This window comes from Anas acuta, chromosome 23 (genome assembly GCF_963932015.1).
Source record: "Anas acuta chromosome 23, bAnaAcu1.1, whole genome shotgun sequence".
Taxonomy (NCBI): domain Eukaryota; kingdom Metazoa; phylum Chordata; class Aves; order Anseriformes; family Anatidae; genus Anas; species Anas acuta.
Window position 1 is genome coordinate 6,318,921 of NC_089001.1, and position 23,207 is coordinate 6,342,127.

The 23,207-nt window shown below is 41.4% G+C and overlaps 1 protein-coding gene across 3 annotated transcripts; it reads right to left on the reverse strand.

The window, feature by feature from the left end:
* Positions 1 to 536: 536 nt before the first annotated feature.
* On the reverse strand, positions 537 to 22,245 carry KCNJ5 (potassium inwardly rectifying channel subfamily J member 5). 3 transcript variants are annotated; one of them, XM_068659311.1, is made up of 4 exons: positions 22,125 to 22,245; positions 21,517 to 21,691; positions 12,491 to 13,437; positions 537 to 1,982 (listed from the first exon to the last, which is right to left on the reverse strand). In XM_068659311.1, the coding sequence occupies exons 3-4, from the start codon at positions 13,428 to 13,430 to the stop codon at positions 1,636 to 1,638; spliced, it is 1,287 nt and encodes a 428-aa protein (XP_068515412.1). In that variant the 5' UTR covers positions 13,431 to 13,437; positions 21,517 to 21,691; positions 22,125 to 22,245; the 3' UTR covers positions 537 to 1,635. The 3 variants fall into 3 exon arrangements, with proteins under 3 accessions (XP_068515412.1, XP_068515411.1, XP_068515413.1); XM_068659310.1 differs by lacking the exon at positions 22,125 to 22,245 and having other exon boundaries at positions 21,517 to 22,035; XM_068659312.1 differs by lacking the exons at positions 537 to 1,982; positions 22,125 to 22,245 and adding an exon at positions 7,880 to 9,261 and having other exon boundaries at positions 21,517 to 22,049.
* Between the last annotated feature and the right edge of the window lie 962 nt (positions 22,246 to 23,207).

Here is a 23,207-nt window from a genome sequence, read left to right on the forward strand (position 1 = left end):
CTTCAAGAAATAAAACTCCATTTTGATAAAGAAGTAATCTTGCAGGAATCTTAGTTTTCCAATAGATTTTGGGGGGTAACAAAAGATTTTCTCTAATAAGTCTATTTTTTTCCCATGCTGTTCACATTTCCAGCAATTTTTCCCACTTTACAGGCAAAATCCCTTTTCTGTATGTAAATTCTTCTTTGTGGAGCTATGGTTTTATTCCTATATCTTGTAAAGACCAAAATTGCTAACTTAATTTGGTTCTTCACAGGAATAGCAATCTTAATTGACCTGCAGGACAAAACGTGTCTGAAACACTTGCAGAAGTTACTGGCAGGTTAGCATTAGACCCACTGAGATGTTATTGCTTGCCATTGACAGGACATGGGGAGCTGATCCTGTTTCGGACTTATTTATAGGAAGGAAACTTGTGCAAATAATCTGATGCAGCTGCATTAGAAAAGCCACCCAAAGCGGATACACTGCATCAGCTCATTTAGTACAACTTACAGAACAAAACTTCAATCATGTTAATCCTGTTCTGCACTATTGTGTCTCCCAGCTCAAAAAAGTGAATGTTGCAGGGCCAAATGCCAACCAGCATGCTTGCACTAGTGTGGCCAGATGGCTCCAGTTATGTCAGTGCATGTTCCCATTAGCTATAAGAACATCGTCATCTAAACCCTTATTTTAAGTATGTATTTTATGGAAGAGCAGACAATTTTGCAAACTGTCACTTACCCAGTCTACCTACTCCAGGGACTCTGTGAAATTCCAGATCATTTCAAGCTCCCAGATGGCTACATGTTATGTTCTAAATCAATTGGAAATGGGACACCCAAGACAGGGGAAAAACAAAACAAAATGAAACAAAATCTTTACTGGAGGAAGATCTAACCTTCTCTGATCATGGGCAGCCTATGAAACGTATCAGAGAGTCCATGAAAAGAGTGCACAAAGATGGTATTTCAGTTTGAGAGGATAGTCAAAAACATTGGATAAACATGTTATAGGTTTACAGTGAAAGCTATCCTGTTAATGTCACACATTTTTGTGGGAAATAAATGACAGTGACTGTGATTTTGGAGGAAAACACTAAACAAACTAAACTAAACACTAAACTAACTAAACTAAACTCTGTTTGCAAAAATGCTGAAAACAAAACACTCCACTACATACCAGAGAGTTTTTTTCATCTTCTTTTAATTAAGCAGTAACAATGTCTACAACACATTGACTCACAAGTTAAGTGAAGGTATGAAATCACATTCTTCATACTGAGATGGGAGATTCTAGAGTTTTACTTTTTAAATATCCTTGTGAGGGAGAATAAGTTTTGAATGTCCAATGAATGTCTTTTGTAACAGTCAGTGGTGGGAATTTCAATTTTAATCATGATTGTATTTAGTGAGCCTTGTCCATAGAGATCAAAATACTTTGCGAAAGAGTGCAAAGCCCAGAACCTCACTGTACAGGTAAAAGAGAAGTGAAACTGAGGCACAGTGCTGTGCAGTGACTCGCCAGGAACAGGCAGGCAGTAGAGATCTGGACACAAATCTCAGGTCCCTGACTCTCAGCCGGTTCCTGACTTGCTGGGCCACAGTCTCCCAGTAAGTGTACGTGGTTATCTACTGTCCAGCAGTTCTTGTGTTATACAGGCAGATTTTCTTTCACCTCTCCTGCTGTCCCATTGGCTCCATTCATTCCTGCAGGCTCCCTGTCTTCTTCCTCTTCCTCTTCTTCCCCTCTTGCTGTCTCTGCTTCTCTGCCCCCGCTCAGGAGGGTGGCACTGGAGAGGTGGCTGAGGAGCTGGCCTTCCCGGCGAGACTCAGCCAGCTCTTTGGCACAGCACACAGGAGTGTTGGTCTCGTAAGTGCTATGGAAGCTGTTGTAGTCAACTTCATAAAAATCCTTCTCCAGGGTGAGGACAGGAGTGAAGCGATGTCCCCACAGCACCTCAGTGTCCATGTAGGAGCTGCGAGCCTGGCAAGTCATCCCTGGATGGAAAGAGAGGGATGTTAAATGCAAAGCTTCCTTACATGCTCACCCAACCACTTCTTTCATTTAAAAGCACTTTCATGTTATCTCCATACTGGATTGATCTGGGACGTAGAAAAGACCTTTGCTTATTAAGTCTCACAGAAGGCTCTATCATGAAAAAGAGCCCTCAAAGGAAAAAGGGGTAGATTTGTCACCACATCTTCAGATTGTATCCTAAACCCTGCACTGAAGGGTTTGAAGTCTGGTATCTCTAAGCAGCTTCTCTCTGTCCTCACATTGCTCTGCTGAGATGCTGCTTGCTTGTGCGGCTGCTACTAGCAGCACTTCTGGTGAACCATGTGCTAAAATGACATGCGACCCTGCCAATGCACCTCAAATCCTAACTCACACACTAGAGTGAAGCACTGTCCTGCCAAAACACCTAGCTGCCTGCACTCCTGCTGGGTCTGACGCTGTCCCACTTGAGCTACAGCCCTACCAACTATTCTCCTATTCCCTTCTGCACTCACGTTAAAGTGATATAGCCTGAAAGATGGAGAAGGCCCCAGCTCCTAGTGATTTATATGGCACGCTGGCTTATAAATACCTTTGGAGGATTCCATCCAACTGTATCCAACAGTTTTGCTGACCCAAAACCCACATTACACAGTCAAGCTCATGAGCATATTGAAATCAAAATATTCATGGATTTGATACTGAATGAACCCTGGGCAATATGAAACCAATTTTGTCCAGCTTCTTCTCACAAGGATCAGGTTTTTTTATGTACTTTGATAAATTTTGAAGAGAAGCTTTGCAGAGCAGGTGTAAGCATTTGGCTTTGGCAAAACTGCAAATAACAACTTCCTTTGGAGTCACCTGCTGATTGACAAGTCAAGGTTGACTTCTCTTCCAAATATTTGTCTTCTGCTTGTCCTAAATATGTTAGATTTATGGACTTAATTTTGGTGAAATGTAGAAAACCTGACTTCACAAAATTATCCCACTGCTCTCTTTTGGAGGGTGATAGATAGGCCTGCTTGGAATATATTCAAAATATGCACTTAATCCAGTTCCCAACCAACACTTCCAAGTCCACCTCCCATAGCCTGAAGTACACAAATAAAAATCTAAAACAATGCACAGGGGAAAAATATCAGCATCAGGTGCTTCAGGAAAGATCATATGTATTGTCACCATGTGAGCTTAACTAAGTGTCTGAAAACTCAGAGTAATCGGAAAACTTTTCCTTCGAAAAAGGGCACCCTTGAAAAGTTTTTTTTTTTTTTTTTTTTTTTTCCCTGTCATAATTGCTATAGTTCATTAAAAGACACCCACACAAGCAAGTTACCCTGATGATTTTACCTGTCTTTTATTGCTTTCCTTAGCTTAAAACTACCAGGATGGGAACATATAGCTCCTTTTGGTTCTTGAAAGGGGAAAAGAGGGACAATGACACACAGAATCACAGAATCACAGAATTTCTAGGTTGGAAGAGACCTCAAGATCATCGAGTCCAACCTCTGACCACACCTGACACTTAGCAAAACAGAACTGGAAATTTCTCAGACAGAAAAGCCAATTTTTTTCCCCAAAGAGAGCTGCAGGAGTACTTGCTTCTGGGCAGGAACAACAAGTACAGAGTTAGTCATAGTGTTGTAGCGTGTCTGCTTCCTGGACCAGCAGGAACCAGGAAATGCAGAGGCTGCATGAAAAATACAATAATGGAAGAGGAAAATTACCCAAAGTGTTTTTACCTTAAGCAGAATCTCAACTTTTCAGAACCTTTTCAGAAAACTCAGACTTTGTTTTATTAGTAAAAATCTGTGTGGCGATCACTCCTGACTATATGCTTCAGGTCATGCTACTACATGCAGCATCGCCTACCCTGGGTTCCTCAGTCCTTGAGGTGAAGACATTTTAATCTTCACTCCTTTCTATCAGCTTGTAAAGAGCAGCTCAACATGCAGGCAGCTTGTGGAGTCCTGTCAACTTTATGTTTTTTCTCAGACCCGTGTCACTGATGTTTATCATACCATTCATCCCCAAGTGCAAAAGCTTTTGTCACAGACTGTTTAAAGGGTCAATAATGCAGGGTTGCAGGGCTAATCTCATGCTGGATAACCAGTAACATGTGCACATATGGTAGGGAGACAGTTAAAATAAACTACCCCTTTTTTCCTTTAGAACAGCTGGTTTTGTACCAAAATTCACAAAGGCCTTCAGGTGCTTCCTCCAAGCTCTGAGCAATTTCAAAGCCCAGAGATGAGAGCAGGAGAGGAGGCTGCTCATACTCATGGGATTAGGTCCTGTAAACAAACAGGTTGATTCGTACCGTGGCTTTCCAGGTGCTGCCTGAAGGTGTTGTGCTGTGGACCCCAGGGCTGAGATGGGGTGTCCCTGCTAAATGTGGGGGCCTGAGGCACTCAAGGGGAACTCCTGCCTTGTTATGAGGGCCTGAAATAGCTCCTTCGCTGGGGGCAGTACCTGACAGTGAACCTGAACTCCAGAGACACAATCACAGTTATCTCCTGCTGTAAGTATTCAATTAAGGAAGGAACAATAGAAAGCTTTCATCAACCAAATACCGCACACTGCCAGCTTCCTGCAGGAGCTGCTTTCTGTAACCCCAGGGGTACACAGAGCCAGCACAATAAGACAACTTGTAATTGCTTCATAATCCCATTCAAATATTCCTTTTTAGCACATGTGCAGTGGTATTTTAATTGCGTGGGGACATACTGCTTGGCAACTCCTACATTACCCAGTAAACAACAGCATTGTCTCTGCTTCAAATTCCATTAAGTGCCTGCTTTGCAGGCTGCCCTGTGCTCTCCAGCCTGGTTAATTAATGCATCTGTAATGTCCCTGGCTAATTATTGCCTCTATAACTGCAAAAAGATGACAGAGGAGGTGTGGAAACAATAAACCTTACTTTTATTAACAGCACATGGATGCAGCCACTTTCAATTTGCATACAACGTGCGCTGAACATCAAAGTTTCGGCTTGCACTGAGGCTGAGTAATTCACCAAACTCTCATCTTTCAGACATTGCTCTGGGGTCTCCGCACAAATAAGTGGTTTCATTTCACAAGCCTTGCCTATCCAAGTCCAGGGGACATTTTAGGTGTAGTGAATTGTCATGTCATATGCTGACATCCATCAAGAACCACACCAACCTTGCCACTGCTGTTCTCCTGCAGCGCAGGAGCACTGTCCTGCCCAGCCCTGCCCCAAGCACTGACACCTCAGAGTGCATGTGCAAGAAGCTGGGGGAGATTTCAAGCTCCTCAAATTTCTTGCAAAAATAATCGTAACTTTTTTGGTCTTGACAAATATTGCAAATCCTTTCTTAAAATAGATATAACTACATATTTGGGGTTTAAGCAGTGTGGTTATTTGGTATAGTCACAGAAAAGGAAGTAAGTGGCATTTGGTGACTTGGGCTTTTCATTTAAATATGCTTCACACCAAAAGAATATCCTCATTTCCCCTTTGTCAGTACAAGCAGATGTGTTTCAAACCTTATTTCCAAATAAAAGTCACCAAGATTTTTATTTGTCGAGCATATTGATTTTTCCAGACAGTGGGACCATTAAAAGTTTAATTTTCTCCTTAACGATCTGGTTTAAAAATGAAAAAGTATTCTTAATATAAATTTGTACAAATTGTCGATTGTATAACATGTAATATATGTAAAATCATCAACTTTCAAGTTTTAGCTACAGCTTTTTCATCTCATAAATTCATAGCTTTGCTTTCAGTTGAAAAAAAAAAAATCAATTTTAATTGAAACCAGAAAAAAAAAAGTTATAAGCAGATGCACCAAGTTTTCAATAAAGCTAGAACCAGTTCCAAGCTTTTTAGAAAGCTGGAGACTGTCCCCTGGTTTCAGGTTCTGCAATAAACAATTCATAGAGTTTTAATGATAATTTCATTATAGCAGAACCCTAAGAAGCGGATTTTTGGTCTGTTGGCTGGAGTCACTACATCACAGACTCAATAACAGAGCTTGTGCATGTTCCTGTTTAAGGCAGCTGTAGATGCCTTCTTAAACTGCTTGTTTCGGGTTTCCAGAAGATGAAAAGATGCAAAATATATTGCTATGTGTATTAAACCAGGTGTTTCATTACATTCAAGAACAGAGAGAGTCAGTGAGGAAAGATTAGTGGGTAAAATAGGTGTCAGGGAACTCTACCAAAAGGCACTTTTCTGTCATCAAAATCAGTTGGGATCAAGCAGCTTACATTTTATCAAAGACAAAAGAATGTTAATACATGCTGATAAAAAGCAGTTATTTGATGGCTCACTCAGTAAGGAGCCTATTTTTTTCTGCAATGTACTCAATGGGAGTTGCAGATTTCAGAACGTTTCGCTGCTTGCAGTGCCACTGATTATGCAACTGGAGCAGACGCTTCTGGCTCTGCCACGCTGCTAAGAAAAGGGGAAATTCTGCAGGAGATTGCTCCCGATTTCCAGGCCTTGTGTACCCTTAGGTTACCCGTTAAATCAAACTTCATCATCGTAGGCCAGATCTAACTGCATCTTGCAGCTGCTTGGTTATCTGTAGAGGAGCCAGCAGTCTCCCTCCGACTGTTGGAGGATGCACATTTTTTTAACGTACCAGCACAGCCAGTACCCTTCTTGGCAGTTTTACAGGAGGGGGCAAGGGCAAGAGGGCCACAAAGCATGACCAAGACTCAAGAAATTGCCACAGGCTTCAATCTGATCACATCAGCAGCATAGCTGAATGTTTCAGTACTGTTACAGCCTGGACTTTCTCAGTGGGTAGAGATATCCCAACCCCTGGGGCTGTCAAGACAACATTTTTCATCAGCCTAAAATTAACTCTCCTCATTTAAATGCCACAGAGCTCAGTGATTATCTGCTGGCAGCACGTCATGTGGATGCTGACTGTATGTTTGCCATATTTGCTGGGCTCTCCCAGCATAGATATTGCTGGAAGTGATTTCACTTCTGTGTCCTTGTTTTTATACGCTATTGTATGCAGGGTGACGTTTTCCTCTGTACCAGGTACACTAAAGCTGCATAAAATATACTCTGCTTCTTGAGCTGAGCTCCACCTACACTGCAAAAGTACAGAGGAAGAGCTGATGGACTCAGAGGTATAGTAACAGACTGATGGCAAGCAGTAGTTATAAAAAATTTAATTCTATCACTCTAATTAAGCAATACATGCCTTTAGATTAGCACCAGCGTTTGGATAGTCATAAAATTTATTAGTCCCTTTGCATTAATCAGACAAAAGAACACTGTAACCTCCAAAAAGTCAAAATTCCTCCAACTTCAAAAGGAATTTTAGAAGGTAGGAGCATGGTCCTCCAATTATTTATGCTTGTCTCTTTTACAAGAAGAGTCTGCCCTTGATTCACTTTTATTTTTATGCCAGAGGAGAGTAATAGGATTTTAACTTTTCTAAATGCTCTCCAGGAATGTAAAAGCTTCCAGGCACTGGAAAAAAAAAAAAAAAAAAAAAAAAAGTAAGGACCTTAAGATTTAAAAATCTTGGGTTCAGTTCCCCTGTCTCTACCAGGCAGAACCTGAGGCTCACACTGTATAAGTTTAGGCCCCTCACAAAGGTATTTATAGGGACTGCAGAGGCACCTAAGATGACTAGCCTGCTACTATCCACCTCTGGAAGACAACTCAGTTTGTGAAAAGAATGACTGGAGGTGTCTAGCTCTTCCCTTTAATTATATAGGCAGTTTCTGTGACAGTTCTGGAAGGTCCTTCGTGCAGAAAAGAAAACTTATTTATATGCAAAATGCAAAGCAAAACAAGACAACCCAAACCAGATGATGAATGCATGAAAAATCCACTCATTAATTAACTTCCTTTGTTCTCCCAAGAAAATCATGACTAATTTCAGGATTTCTTATGTTGTGACTATGACTTTTTTTTTTTTTTTCAGCCACAAAATTTTACTGTATCTTCTGTAAAGATGGATAATTTGAGGTGTAAAAAGGTTACATTCTCTTAGGGACAGGATGAGGAATGGAGATGCGGGATCCTGAATATGAGTAAACTGCTTGCAATCATGAAACCATGGTAAGCCAGAAGTGTATACACCTATCCTTTCTTAAGAGTTTATTAAAACTTTGTTTAGCCATGGGACTAATCAGGCCTTTGGACTGTCTCCTATGGGTTATTTAATATAGGTTGGAAAAAGAGGCAGAGAAAGCCGGTGAGGACCAAGGATGAAGTAAAAAGCACCAGTATCTCTGCCCAGACAATCGCAACACTGGACAGTGTAGATTCAGAATGAGGATAGCAGGACAGCTACTGATAGATTAGATTTTGGTTAATTGTCAGTAAATAGCAGCAAAAGGGGAATGTTGGAAGGGAAGAGAGTGTCTTCAAATTATTTTCCAGAAAGTCTATGTAGACTGCTTCATCACATGGAATGACAGTGAGGAAAAAAAAAAAAAAAAAGGAGTCTCTAATGTTCTTTAATTGAGTCAGCCATTTCTTCACCACATAACCCAGTTCACTCTGCAAGCACATGGAGGAGGTGTGCAAATCTCCACTGCTGTTCTGCATTCTGGCTGCCTTGCTTGATATAGTAAGTTGAATTACGCATCAGGAGGATAAAGGCAAGAGGCTTGGCCCAACAACAGCCTAGCCCTGCTCCGTCGACAGGTTGGCTCTGGTTTTTGTTTTCACTGCATTTCTGCTTTTTCACAGTGGCAAGAAAAAATGTATTCACTTAGCAAACAGATTTTTCACCTTCAGTTTCTTTCCTTTTATTGTAGATCAAATTTGGGCCAGATGATCTCGACAAGTGTCCCTTTAAGATATGGCACAAGAGAATTAATTCCCTAAACTAATCTCTGTGACCAATTCATTAAGTAAGCACTGTGAGTGATGCTGGTGCTTTCAAGATGCCCACAAAGCAGCACTGGAAGTCAGAACACTTGTCATCTATATTGATTTTGCCTTTACAGTGGTTATTTCACTCAGCAATGATCACCACGGATCTGTTCAGAAACCCAGTCTCCCTTTGGTGTTTTTAACCTGTTGTCAAGTCACAGTGCCACAACTGTACTAAAATATTGATTGGAAACACCCCTGCCAGTGGGCATTCTGCTGCAGCTGGCTTCATGGGTTAGGAAGTAAAATAGTTGCGGGTCCCTGGAGAGCTCTCACTTGACTAATAAAATGTTTATTTTCTTCTTCAGGAAAATAGAAACACTGCATTTTAGGCTGGTTGATGTGTTTCTTGTGTGTTGGTGTTCTTCAGTTTGTTGTTATTTACCCTTTTAAAAAATTCAAATCTGCTGAAAAACAAAAATATTGTCTTAAACCACAATGTTTGCCTTTGTTAAAACAAACAAACAACTTGAAGCATTTTAGAAATTCGAGTCATCTTGAAACAAAAAGATTGTTTTAAATAACGTTTCATTTTGTAAAAAAAAAACCAACACCAACAAACCAACAACAACACAAAAACAAAACACAAAAAAAAAAAACAAAACACACAGTGACTCACAGTGTTTCAACTCATTAGAATTTCTTCTACACTTCTCATTTGAAGCTATTTACTATCTTTGCCTTCCACTGGATAGGAATTAAACTTAAATATCAGTGAGAAGAGTTACTTGTTTGAGAGGAGGACAATGCATTTCATTTGTAATGTATGTGGTTGGTTAGAACTACTGGAAATGGTTATAAAATTGCTGTCCCAAATGTTTCAGTGAATAGTATTCACACTTCTACTCAGAAATTATGCTTAAAATTTCTTCAGTTATTTATATGTTGACAATTACCAAAGCGTAGTCAGGTCTGACCTGCTTTCCAAAAACCTTATGAAAAATATAGCTATTTTCCCCACCAGTGCAGGATCTATTCAGGGTATGATTTGTTGCTGTCTGCAAAGACTGGGTAACTTTCCATTAATTTTTCCTCCTGCCAACTACAGAGCTGAGCTGCCTCTGGGAGAGCACATGGGACTTGCTTCCCTCTTGTGTGCCACGAGCAGTGCTATATATGCTGACTGCATATACATCCAGTTATACCCCTGCATGCTGCGACTACGGCTGCTGATTTTTTCATAGGAGTTTCTAAGGGAACAAATGGCCTGTTGTATTTTCATACTGTCCTGAACCTGACCAGGTTGTCACAGCGTCATGATTTAATAGAAGTCACACTGCAAGTAAATTATACCATTCCTGAAAGCAGATAAGGCTTGAACAGTGTGATAGGGAGGAAAGAACCAAGAGAATTTGCTGGGAGCAAAGGTTAAAGTATGGAGGTACGGATTAAAGACCCATGAATGGGCTTATCAATATTATGAAGTGCAAGGACAAAGCAGGAAAGCAGAAAGTGCTGCAAGCCACTTTTGTTGTGGCAAAATATCACTCGCCTGGCTACCATGTGTCATTCAGAAAATCATCTCAGCCTCTGAGTCTGATAACAGCAGCATCTGAGGTCCACTGTGCTCTAAGTTCAATGCAAACTGGCTCTTCTAGCTCCGTTTTTGAAGTTTCACAGCCTACCTTCTGAGACCAGAACAAATCATTTCCACAGATGTATGCTCCTTAATATCATTACACACTGGCCTGTACAATCCGTCTGGGAGAGGAGCCCATTTGTAAAGCAATATTATTCCTATGCCATGCTTTTAATTTTGAGGTTGTTATTGATAATGACTTCCTCTCACACATATCTAGCAGGGGCTGAGCTTTCATAGGAGGATGGCAGTGCAGTAGCTGTTCAAACAGAATTTGATAGTGTCACAGTGCAGAGAGGAAAAAGGCTTTGGACGTGCAAGGAACTGCATTCCACGCTCAGATTAAGAGGTTCTAGTTTCTGGTAATTGTTTAGGCTACAAAATAAGCTTCCATTACAAATCCTCCCCTTCGATATTCTTTTCCACCCACCCCTTCTTTTGCCACATTTCTACAATATTCTGCTGGGAAAGAATATTTGCCTAGCAATGCCACATGAATTCCACTCGTACAATACAGTACTCCAACCTAAGTGCAGTGTAATCTATACATAACCACCCATTAGCTCTTTGAAAAACTCAGCTATTGCTATTCACCTAATGACTAGAGGGAAATACTGGGAAACTGAATTAGGTCTCTAGAGAGCTGTCTTGAAGTGTGAAGGTCCAGAGTGCAGGGATTTTAGACTATTTCCCCTTATGTTTGACTGTTAGGAGACTACCAAGGACAAACCAGAAGAAAGGGACAATATTAACAGTAAGCAAAGGCCCAGAATCTGTAAGTCAGGATGCTGCTACCACCAAGGACTCATACCAAGCAGAACCCCCTTGCAAGTGTTTCAGAGAGCGCTTATACTTCAACAAGATGGACACGTCCCAACCCCACCAGAAAAAAACCTTGGGTTCACAGCACTGCCTCATAACTAGAGTCCTGAAACACCAAAGGGAAAAATTATTTATCACATTTTCGCATTTCTGAGTCTTTCTAGTTTCCTACATCTCTAGATAGTAATTCTTTCCTCCTGCTGCCTGTAGTCCCATTTCCCTCAAAGACCCTGATTTGACCGAGGCATGCTGCTAACCCCAGGCTGAGAAAACTCGCCTGAAGGGAGCACCAGCATCTCCGGCTGCTTAAATGCACTTGCTGCACTCCTCCTCAGTACGTAGCATAAATGAATTAGCTGCAAGTGGTAAAATGACCCCTAAAATGATCCCATGGTGCCGTATCTTTTAGGTTCAAGAGTAAAAGCATCTTCCTCACCAGCCAGACACCCAGGAGATACACAGCATCCCAACTGTGGAAAGGAGCCTGGGGACCTTTGTGGCCACCCGTTCACTCATCTTGAGAAGCACACTGTCACCTCCCTTTTACGTACCTTGAAAAGCTGAGGCACAAAACTTTTCCAGATTTATTATATACAGATGCAGACTCCTTTCACTGCCTGCCACAAATACACCCATAGGAGGAAAGTGGGAACCAGCTGAGTATATCTCCTAATCTACCCATTACACAGGATTGTTTTATGCTGTTAAACAGCTGCTGCGCTCCTAGAGTCACAAAAGCATTTTCTGTATTTTTCTTCTTTGAGCTCTTTTTGAAAATCTATGTCCTACATCATGTGCAAGTCATTCTGTTTCAGCACATGCTGTTTTATGGGATATAGTAATACTTGGGCACTTCCTTCATAGTCTCCATTTAAATAGCAACACCACAGCAGTACCTAAAATATCAGAGTTACAGCCAATTTTTAATACTGAGGAGAAATGGAAAAGGATTTGCACCGTGAATTTTGATCACAGAAAATAAGAGAACTCATAAGTTGCTTCAGTCTATTCCTTTTTTCCCATGGATCAGTCCTAAGTGATTATGGACAGATCTTCATGTAATCCCTTTGTATGAATCCAGGACTTATATCCCACCTGAATGAGTCACAACAGGATAAATCCCAACATCTTCACAGTCCAGGTGACACTGACAGTGACATCTTAATGCCAAACTGCACTCTATTTTTCCCTTTTCTCCCTCAAAATTGTGACTGATTTAGACAAGTGCTTACCTGTTGCTTCCACCATTCCTTCCAGGATGACCACAATTTCAAATTCTTCCTTCTCCAGTTGGGTGCGAGACATCTCCCAGAAGGGGCTTTTCTCGTTGATTTCATGTGAGATGATAAGAGGTGACACCAGGAACAACCTGTCGTCTCCAGTGTCAAATCCCACATTGATGTCTGTTTGATTCAAGGGGATGAACTCTCCCTCTTTGGTCTGTTTGGACTTAATCAGTTTGGCTCTAATGGAAGCCTCAACAATGTGGGAATTGCGGAGGTCTCCAACACGGAACATGAGACAGAGCTTCTCATCCCTCATGGAAATCACCGCATTGTTAGAAAACATGAGGGTTTCAGCTCTCTTCTTTGGTTGACTGATCTTGACAAACATGCATCCCACCATGAACGCATTGACAATGGAGCCCAGAATAGCCTGGATCAGGAGCAGTACAATGCCCTCTGGGCACTTCTCCGTTATGACCCTATAGCCATACCCTATTGTTGTCTCAGTCTCAATAGAAAACAGAAATGCAGAAACAAATCCACTGAGATTTTCAACACAGGGGATCCAGTTTTCATCTTCAAGATGGTCCAGGTCTCCCCGGATATAGGCAATGAGCCACCATATGAACCCAAAAAACAACCAAGTGATGGTATAGACCATAGTGAAGACAAGAAGATTAAAACGCCATTTGAGGTCCACCAGAGTAGTGAAGAGGTCACTAAGGTATCGATAGGTTTCTTGGACATTTCCATGGTGTACATTGCACTTGCCACTTTTCTCCATGTAACGCTGGCGTGGCTTCTTACCTTCTGCTGATATGAGGCGGGTTCGGTCAGTGGCAATGGGGATGTCATCTCGAGCCTGTTTGGGAATCTTCTTAGGTTCTCTGGATACAACTCCGATGTCCATGTCCTGGTTCATGAAGATTCGAGAATCTCCGGCCATGGCTGGGCTGAGGGAGAACAGAGAAGTAAAGTTTAAGACAGGAGGAAAAGAGCTGAGACAAAAGCCATTTCACTGTACTCTGTGTGAACCATTACATGACAGAGCAGGTCCACAAACACTGCAAATATTAATGCTACACTGATAAACTTTGCCCCATGTTGGTACAGGGCAGGTTACAGGCTGATTTTACATTAGGAAAGCTTTTTACTAGAGCCATGCCATTCTTCCTAGTATTGTTCTGGGAAATACTTTGAAAGGCTTCAGCACTTTTCTCACAACAGCCACTTGCTAAATATAATGCTGCATTGAACTGGATGTTAAATACTGATTCATAATACAGTCTCTTTAAACATGAACCACCTGCCAGTCACTTTGCTTAATGCACTACTGGAACATCAGAAAATATGGTTATGAGCATGGTCTGGGTAAAGTAGGTAAACCTTGTTTTTCTTTTTTCTTTCTTTTTTTTTTTTTCAGTGGTGCTCAGATTTTTTTTTAGAACTGAAATTTGCCTGAGATCACAACTAGAAGCAAAGTAAAGGGGCATCAATGTATATTTTCAAAAGGGAATGGAGCTTTTTGGTGCCTTACCTTTTGGGTGCATACCAAGAGAAACCTTAGAAGTGAATATAAAATACTGAACACTACTGCCTACCTGAACCTCAGAGAAGTCTAAATTATTCATGAAGGTTTCCCTTACAGTCAGCATAGAAAAGCACTCCCAGTGATAATTCAAATTTCAGGTGTGCTGAATCACCTTCTGGATATACTCACCCCTCTCCACAAATTATTCAGGGAGCCTGAGTTCCAAAGGTAAAATAACCTTTTAATTTAGCATCTATAACTACATTTCTGCAGGCTTGATGATTTCAAGCCTACTGGTAATCAGTTATATCAGAGCCCTTTTACTTCATCTGACACTAAACAAAAGCACTGGACACTTTCAGAAACCCAACAGTTATTAAGAACCCACTGTCCACATGCAGCACTATGCTCAACAAGGTACAAAGAAATAATACAAAATGATGGCTGTAATGATTTTTGCAGGTAATAATGTAGCAACCTGTTTATTGAGATGATTTGATACTACTGAAAAAAAAACACACATGCTCTACAGAAAAATGAGAGTCTTCACTCTGAATGCAGGACGCAGACAAAATCTCAGTGAAAGACTACCTAGGAAGCCTTAGGGATATCAAAGATAGAGCAGCAATATTCTCTATGGCGTTCATTCTCTGCATTGTCCTCTGCAAATCCTATTAAAATCCAACTAAATCTATTACTGCTCCCTCTATCTTTAATCTTCTTGTGTGCCTGTGAATGAGAAAAGGTGTAGAGATACAATTAAGAGTATCTTGGGAAAGGCAATTTTAAGATCAAGCAAAGTAGCTTCATCTTTTCAGTATTAAAAAGCACAGAGGGTGGGCGGGAAGGAAGCAGAGGCAGGATGAATAAATGAAGCAACAAATTTCCACTTCCATTTTGCTGTAGCCAAGTCTGGTTAACAGCAAAGAATTACTCGTAGCCCTTGTATAAGTCACCATCAATCATTACTCCAATGAAGCAGCCAAAGCCTGTTGCTGGAACCATACCCGCTGGCTCCATTCACTAGGGAGCCCAGCCATCTGTCCACAGCACAGTCCCAAACCTTCTTTGTGCTGGCAAATTTGCCTGGTTTAAGGGTTTCGGCCAGGGCTGAGGCAGTGCAGTCACAGGAAGTAGCAGGGATTAATGTTTCTGGGATGGTCAGCCAGGGGGAATCAGGGCTGCTTCTCCCAATGCCTATGATCCTGGATATGGGATAGGTAACCCCAGGACTGTGCTGGTCCCTTCCTCCAACAGCATCATCAAGAATTTTGGCAGAATATTAATCCCTACCTCTATGTCTTTGTCTTCTTTTTCTCACGCAAGACTCCTGAGAGATGGCTGGTAGTATATTTAGATGTATCTTCAGCCTTTTTCTACCATTTGTCGAAAATTCAAATCTCCTAGACTATTGGTGTGGCCCTCCGCCGCCTTATAGTGTGTCTATTTACATGCATGCAAAGTGGCTGCTTGATGTCAAATTATACTCTCACTTCACAACACGTGAAAGCATATGCCAAGTGCAAGTCAGAACAATCACACTGTGTTTTTTTTTTTTCTTTAATAGGGAAAAAGCATCCCATCTACTGACTACAAGAGAATAAGGTACAAAGGAGAACCTCTTTGCTTCCTTCTTATCAGTATTACTTTTGATCTTTGTTTGCATTGTTTGATGAATCTAATATTACTCCATTTGGACTCAGGCTTTTGATCTATCTATGTGTGTCCACAAATGTAAAAACAGGCAAATGTTGCATGTTTTCAATTAAAAAAAAATAATGTTGTTAATATTTTTTATAGAAGTTATACATGAAGCTGAATTTCACTTACACTAACAGTATGTAAGAGAGAACAATCAATTTCAAGACATTCATCTATAGCATAAGGTTCCACATTTTACATTCATACCAAAGAGACCAAAAGGATCTTGAAACATATTAAAAAGATCAGAATAGAATAAAAATAATCAAAAAGACTAAATCTCTAGAAATATCACTCTGGTGAAGCAGGCTAGAGGGACTGTCCATTAATGAAAATGCAGGGAAACCTGCTTTAACTAAAACACTCAAGGGACTGGAAACACCACTTTTCTAATGCTACTGATCTTTAGCAATAGGTCAAGTGAAATCTTTCTGGAAATCTTTAGGAACATCTTACAAGTGCTCCTTCAAAATTCCTGCTTTAAATGAACTTTACTGATAGCTTCAGTAGCATTACAACTTCTGCCAATATTTAATCTTAAACTCTTCCATCGCAGCAAGAACATGACCTCAGTATGTGGTTATTGAAAATAATTAAACTTTACATTATTATTTTTTTTTTTAAAGGAGTAATACTGGTTAGGAGTTTGAGCACAGGCTAGAGCACAGACTATCCAGCTTTCTGTTCCAAGTGCTTTCAATTTTTTTTATTTATTTATTTTTTCTCTAATTCTGGGTAAATCAGTGCCTCTCCTTCTTCCTTAATTCCCCAGCTGTAAAATCTGTGATACAGATACAAACAGTCTGTGAGATCCTAGGCACAAGAATCTTCTAGGAAATTTGCCCGTATTGGTTTAACCGCTCTGAAAAACTTTATCACAAATGGCAAGATACCAAAAGAAAAGCACTGTACCTATGTAAAGATCTGGTTTACTCCTTTACTGTATAATATACTGCCACCACTACCAAGCATACACATCTTTTCTGGATAATAGTAATTATGTGCAAGCATCTCACAGAGACTTAGACTTCAGTTTGTAAACCACTGCTCCATCCAACAAAGCTCTGTGACATGAAATTGCCTCTTAGAGTCACACATACCATCCTGCTTCATTGGCATTTACCATCTTTGGTTAAATGGTGCCAGGATAATAAAAATGTCACTTTAGTATAGAGCTGCTTTCCTTTTGGACAGGCAGCTGCAAAAGGAAATGTGAGTCACTGCATTATCAACCTTGCAAAGAGGCTTTTTATCAGACTTGCTGTGGCTCTGCTTTTGCCCAGACGACAGACTCAGGGGCAGTCATTGACATTTAGGGCTCTTAGCTTTGCTAACGCAGAGTCAAGCTGGGGTTGGCTAAATATCTTCTGAAGGCATTGTTTTGCAGAGCTGTCCACAAGCCCTGCCTGGCAGTGCTGATGTACCTCCTGATAGCTCCAAGTGTTCAAGATAGAAATTTGCTGAAGATGTTGCAGAAGGTACAACAAGAGAAGCCTTTTTCCCCTGCTTACCATGGTGACTTTTTCCATTTAGGTAACTGCTGGTCTCACTTAGGTAAATGTAGGTTTCAGTGTGGGTAGGATTTACTTCTGGAGGGGTCTAAACTGTCAGGCAAGAGGAGTTCAGAGGCATGAATTTGCCATTAAGTTTGTGCAAAAAATTACTTCTGTTTCAAACCTGATGCTCATGCTTTCTCGCATTATGACAATAAATGAGCAACATCTCCTCAAGTCGGGATTTTACTTGACTGTATCATCTGCTTTCCAAATGAAGAGTCCTGCACTACTAAACAAGCAATCAATATAGTAGTAAATGCTAAACAGATCATTACTGAAAAACTCGACCTGGTTCTTTTGCTGCCTGTTTGCACACGCCATATAAAAGGGAGCCTAGCTCACTGTCCCCAGATTCCTCTGCAGCACACAACCTCTTTGGGTCACACTGTAAAACAGGAGTGAAATGCATGATTGACGGACACTAGCACCATGGGAAAGCCAGTAGAGGAAAGCAGCATATTAAAGCAATAGCACCCAAGGAGAATCACAGAATCACAGAATTTCGAGGTTGGAAGAGACCTCAAGATCATTGAGTCCAAAATAAAATACAAATACGAATAAAAACAATGACTGCTGAACAGTGAGTGCCCATGGAAAGGCAGAGGAACAGGACATGCTAGGGAAGGATGGCCTTCCACAGATGAAGATAGACGGCTATTAGGTAGGTGCTGACTGACAGATGGGCTCTGATTTCCCTGAGAAAGGCATCTTTCCTGCTATCCTTTTATTTACTGTGTGTATACAACAGACTCCACAGTAAACAGTGCAAACACAAGATTACCTTGCAAGGTGTACATGAGAAAAAGAAAGGCAGGTAGATTTTGTGCAAACCATGTCACCTTTCAGCTTTCTGATTTACAGAGACTAGGAAGGCTGACTGTTTGGAAAGTGCTTGGGGATCCACAGGTGAGGGGAATGATATAAGAGTTTGCTATTTAAAAACAAGGCAAAACACTTCAGGAGACTGCACAAGATGAGATTGGTGGTTCAAAAGCTCCCTCATCCAAGTAATTGCTTTTTAAAGTGTAATCTCATTCGGCACTGAAGTAGGGAGATGCCTTTCATTTCCTCCGAGTTTTCATTAAGTTGCAGCACTGCTTTTCGAATGTGGTGACAGGCACGGTATCACAATGGAGCTCCTCTGGGGCTTGAGGAGACACCCACCCACCAGTACACAAAAATGGGTGAGTGATGATTAACTAGGCAGCTACCAAAGGAAGCAAGATGACTTTGTGCTTGTTACAGAGCTGAGCTAATGACGGCCTGTCTGCTTAGAGTTCATTAGGCTCAGAAGTACTGAAACAGAAGGTGTTCAGCCTTTCAAAACAACATTCTTTCTAAGAAAATCTCTCTGGGTAGGAAGTCAATATGACACAGAGACAGACAGTGTGTGTGGACATTTGTGATTTACTTTTAGCTGCTCATTATCTCCCAGTCTATCTTCCCATGTAATGCTGGATAATCACAGTTCTAATATTCCTCAGCCCTTTCATTGCCAGTTGAGAGGTGCCCCCCCCTTTCCAGAGTATCATGTTTCACAGTGCTCAAGACAAGTAACATGCTTTAAATTTATTTATTTATTTTTTAAGATCTGTGCAATACAGCAGTGCTCTAGTTCCCATTTTTCAGGACGAGGAAGCGAATCACAGACGCTTGCTTGTCCCACACTCACGTGGAAAATCTGTGGCAGGGCAGAGAATTGAAGAGAGAGTTTCCAAAATCCTAAACAAGAGCCTGGATTCACTGCACTGCTCTTCTTCCCTTCCACCAATCCAACAGCAGGCCCTGTGTTTCAGTGTGCCTAAATATTACCCTGAAAATCCTATACAGTCTAATCTTTTGGCATGAATAACCTAGCCAGATTATTTCTAATGCCAAGAAATAATACTGCTGCCATTACTGTGAATTTTTTCAAAACCAGAGGAGTGAGTTCCAGAAAAAAAAAATATTCTTACAATGTTCTCTTGAGTAGCTACAGATTTCAAATAGATTTTTCCCACAGTATTGGTTAAAGTATAAAAAAATCCCCCACATAAAGCAAGTTTGCAGATTCATTAAATATTTCAACTTCAGACGAATGCAGAAAAGAGTGAAAAAATAAAATTGCCATGAGAATGGAAGGCTGGTTATTGTTTTTTCAGACAAAAGATGAAGACTAGGAGATGCCTCATGAGACATCGTAATGACCCCGGTGTACAGGCTGCAACAATTTGTTACAGAACAAAGACCAGAGAGCAGAGTTTTCACAACATAAGGGGTACGTACTACTTGAGATAGTGTGTGGATGGAATATAATCAGTGTAACCTGCAGTCAATTACTTTCTACTTCCTTGAGTTATAGAAGTTGAGCATGAGAAGTCCATGTGCAAAGGATGCAATCACATCATGCTCTTTGGTGCTCTTAATCATTTTTGAATAGTCAAGCAATATTTTCTTTATCAACAAATAAATCCTGAAAATAAACCAATTTGATCTCTCCTTCTCCAAGGAAGTGACTCTGCCTGAGGCACTCTGCAGCCTCTCTGTCCTTTCATCCCAGACTCTATTTTTAGGGAGACCTTATGGCGTCATTGAAAAAGTGACTGTTATCTTTCAACAAACACAACTGAACAAAGAAAGACAGCCACTCTTGTCCTGATAAGACACTCCTGTTTCTCCTGCTACTGGCTGTTTACACATGGCAGATGGAATATTGGGATAAGCAGAACCTCAATTCTATGAGAAAATTTGGCCCCAAATGTAGTCATGTTCTGGTTCTTCATTGTTCAAATGTTGCACCTTTATTGCAACTGAGAGTCTCTATATAATCCTGCAGCTGGCTTGAAAAATAAAATAAAATAAAATTGAACTATGTTAATACCACTTCACACTTCTGCAGCACCTTGCATCCAAACAGCTCAAATATGAACTGACCAAATACAGGCTCTTTCTGCCCAAGAACTGTAACAGTGCTATTGAACCCACTATGCAGACAGGAAAAGACAAGTCACAGTGAAACAAAGAGACCTACCAGGACCATACTGCTGGTAAAGTGCCAGTGCTCACCTGATGTCTGAGTGCCTCTCCCTACTGCTAACTGAATAGAGTGTGACAAAAGTCCAGAGATTTGTCTCAGAACATGATGCTAAAGCTCTGCTTGCCTTTTTCAGAGTCCGTAACTGATCAGGCTGGAACCTTCCAGAGATGGAGGGTTTTCTCTAATAGAAACCAAAAAATGATCCCAATCCTTTATCTCCATCTGAGGAGAAACAGTGGGGGAACGAATCAGACCCCAGAAGTCAAACAACTCCCGCAGCACAAACACAGCCAGACACCTGCTATAGAAGATAAGGTTTGCTTGGACTGGTTAGAGAACTGGTAAGAGAAGTCAGTTTTGTTTCCTTCCATGCCACCCAACTATGAGGTAGTTGAGGAATAAGGTAATGAGCCTGCTCCAAAGGAAAAGAACAGGAGGAAGAACCTGCTTGACTGCTTGATTAAAGAACCCCAGAAAGTCAGGTGGTAAGCTTTTTGGGACAGTTTCTGTCAATTCTTGTTTGATTTCCTGAAACTCTCAGGACAAAACCAAATGGCAGAGATGCTGTGTAAGAGTTAGCCTGTTACTCTCAACCAGCAGCCACTACCACAAAAAGGAGTCTGAGCGCTATTTGCCCAATGCAGCAGGACTCGGTACAAAAATGAGTCACGTTTTTACCTCACGGGCCATAAACACCCCTGGGGCTCCCAATGCATTTATTCATCTGTCCCCCTCAAGGCTGAACATTCACTGTCTGAAGACTACAATACAAGGGCTCCTTGAACCTAAGCTGACAAGTAAGCATCCTAATTATAAAATAATTTAATCTTTGACTCCAGGTGAGGATCACACAATCACTCCATGCATCTCAGCATTGCTCACTGATCAGCCTCTTCCTATCCATTGTATTTCAGAGACCTCCACTAATCTGGTATCTGAGAATTTCATTATTTTTAACGTTTTTTCCTACATAGCACCTTTACTAGATTTGACAGTGCCTTTGTATAAGATCAACATCTAATCCCTGGCTTCCCAAAGAGTTTCCTGGCAGCTAGCAAGTTAGACAACCGCACATCTCTAGCTGTCACCCTGGCAGGGCCAGGCACAGAAACACGGTGCTCAGCTGATCTGATGCCTCAGCTACTTCTCCTCCTCCTGGTTATCGATTGTTAGCAGCCAGAGACAAAAGCAAGTACGCTGGAAAAGCAAACAAAATCAGGTAACTTACTTGCTAAGAGTGACTCTGCATCAGTCTTGTGCCTTGGCACTTTGGGGATGCTGGACGGTGACAGGACTGAGAGGTAGGTAGAACAGCTGCTGGAAAAGTGTCCGGTCCATGCCATCACCAGAAAGCTGAGGTCGTCTTCTGCTCCTTGGGTTGTCTCCTCCTTTCTTCCCTCTGCCTGTTATTACAAAACATTTACGTAGCACGGTGATTTAAATGCACACACCCCTGTCCCTAGGTATTCCTGATTTCCTTCACTCTGTCAGGGCTGAGGAGGGGTTCCCCAAACCACTGCAGCACTACTTCTGCCTGTCAGATGCCAGCCTGCCCTTGCCCCTGCTCTCTCCCATCCCGATGAATATCTGGTGTGCAGCTTGTTAAAGGGCTGGGGAAGAGGGAAGGGAGAGGAGAGGTCTGCATGTGAGAGGGAGCATCATCTGTTCTGAATGAGCAGGAAAGGGAAAGGTGGCAGAGTGAAAGCAGAGGGGAGGGGTTTAAGGCGCTGCTTTGCACAGCAAGGGCTGGCTGGGGAGGGGGGAGAGGAGAGGCAAGGGACGGTGCTCCCTGCCACCACAGGGTCTGTGCCACCTCCACGAGCTCTGTGTGCTTACTTTTCCTCCCAGGGCTGCTTCTCAGCTCTCCTCTTGCCTGGGTTCCTGGGTTCTCCTTTCCTGGAGAGGCGCTTTTTTTTTTTTTTTTTTTTTTTTTTTTTTTTTTTTTTTGTGTGTGTGTGTGTGTGTGTTAAGGGGTGGGGACTGCATTCTTGCTTGAAATCACACAAACTGAAAGCAGTGCCTAAAAACGGAGAACAGGGAGAATGCAGAAGCTGTATATTTATCAGGAGGCACATGTGTATGCATTCATCAGCACTGTGGAAATCCTTTCATCCAGGCTGAACCAAGGAATTTGGGAAAAGTGGGGGAAGGAGGGAGAGCGTGATTCCTCTGACGCTCCTTTGCCTGTCAACCACCAAGCTGCTGAAATGATGTTTGCTCAGGTGCATTGTTTGCCTGTGATCCAGCTAGTCCCAGGAAAAAGCTCTTTGGTGGTTTGCTTCCCTGCCCCCCACCTTTTTTTTTTTTAAAAAAAAAAAAAAAAAGTCACTGATAATACCACACTGTCTCCCTAGCTTCATAAAATATTTCCTTTTCTGAAAAGCAAATGTCAGGCCAGCAGCAGATATGAGATAGAGCTGCCTGGTGACTGCAGGTTACCTTCAGGCTTTGTTGCCCTGTTCCCTAAACTTGACACCCCCACTCCTCCCCCGTTTTCTGTTCCAGGAGCCCCACACGTTACAGCCCATCAGAAATGCTTTCACAGGAGATTTTCTGGGCAGGAAGAGAGAACTTGTCAAAATCAAAACATGATACAGGAACGTGTCAGTAGTGCTGGAATCTGACAGCAATTTGTTCCATTTTCTACTGCAAAATTACTTTCAATTGATTTTTTTTTCTTTTAAAGTTACACTATCACTAATGAAATAAATCAGCATTGGAATGACATTTTTACTTTTATATTACTGTATGGGTATTTTGCATCTTTTTATTTGCATTCTTGTTTTGGAACAAAGGAAAAAATGAACCAGAGAACTTGTAGCATTTGAAAAGAAAGAAAAGAAATGTGATAGAAATTTTGATTTCTTACCATTTTAAATCTAGGATACATAACACCTTGTTAGGAGAGCTAGAGCAGAA

Coding starts and splice junctions, on each gene's coding strand:
- KCNJ5 (XM_068659311.1), bottom strand. CDS start 13,430: ATGGCCGGAGATTCTCGAATCTTCATGAACCAGGACATGGACATCGGA. Junction 1,983..12,490: donor AGGAATGGTGGAAGCAACAG/GTAAGCACTTGT, acceptor CTTTCCATCCAG/GGATGACTTGCCAGGCTCGC.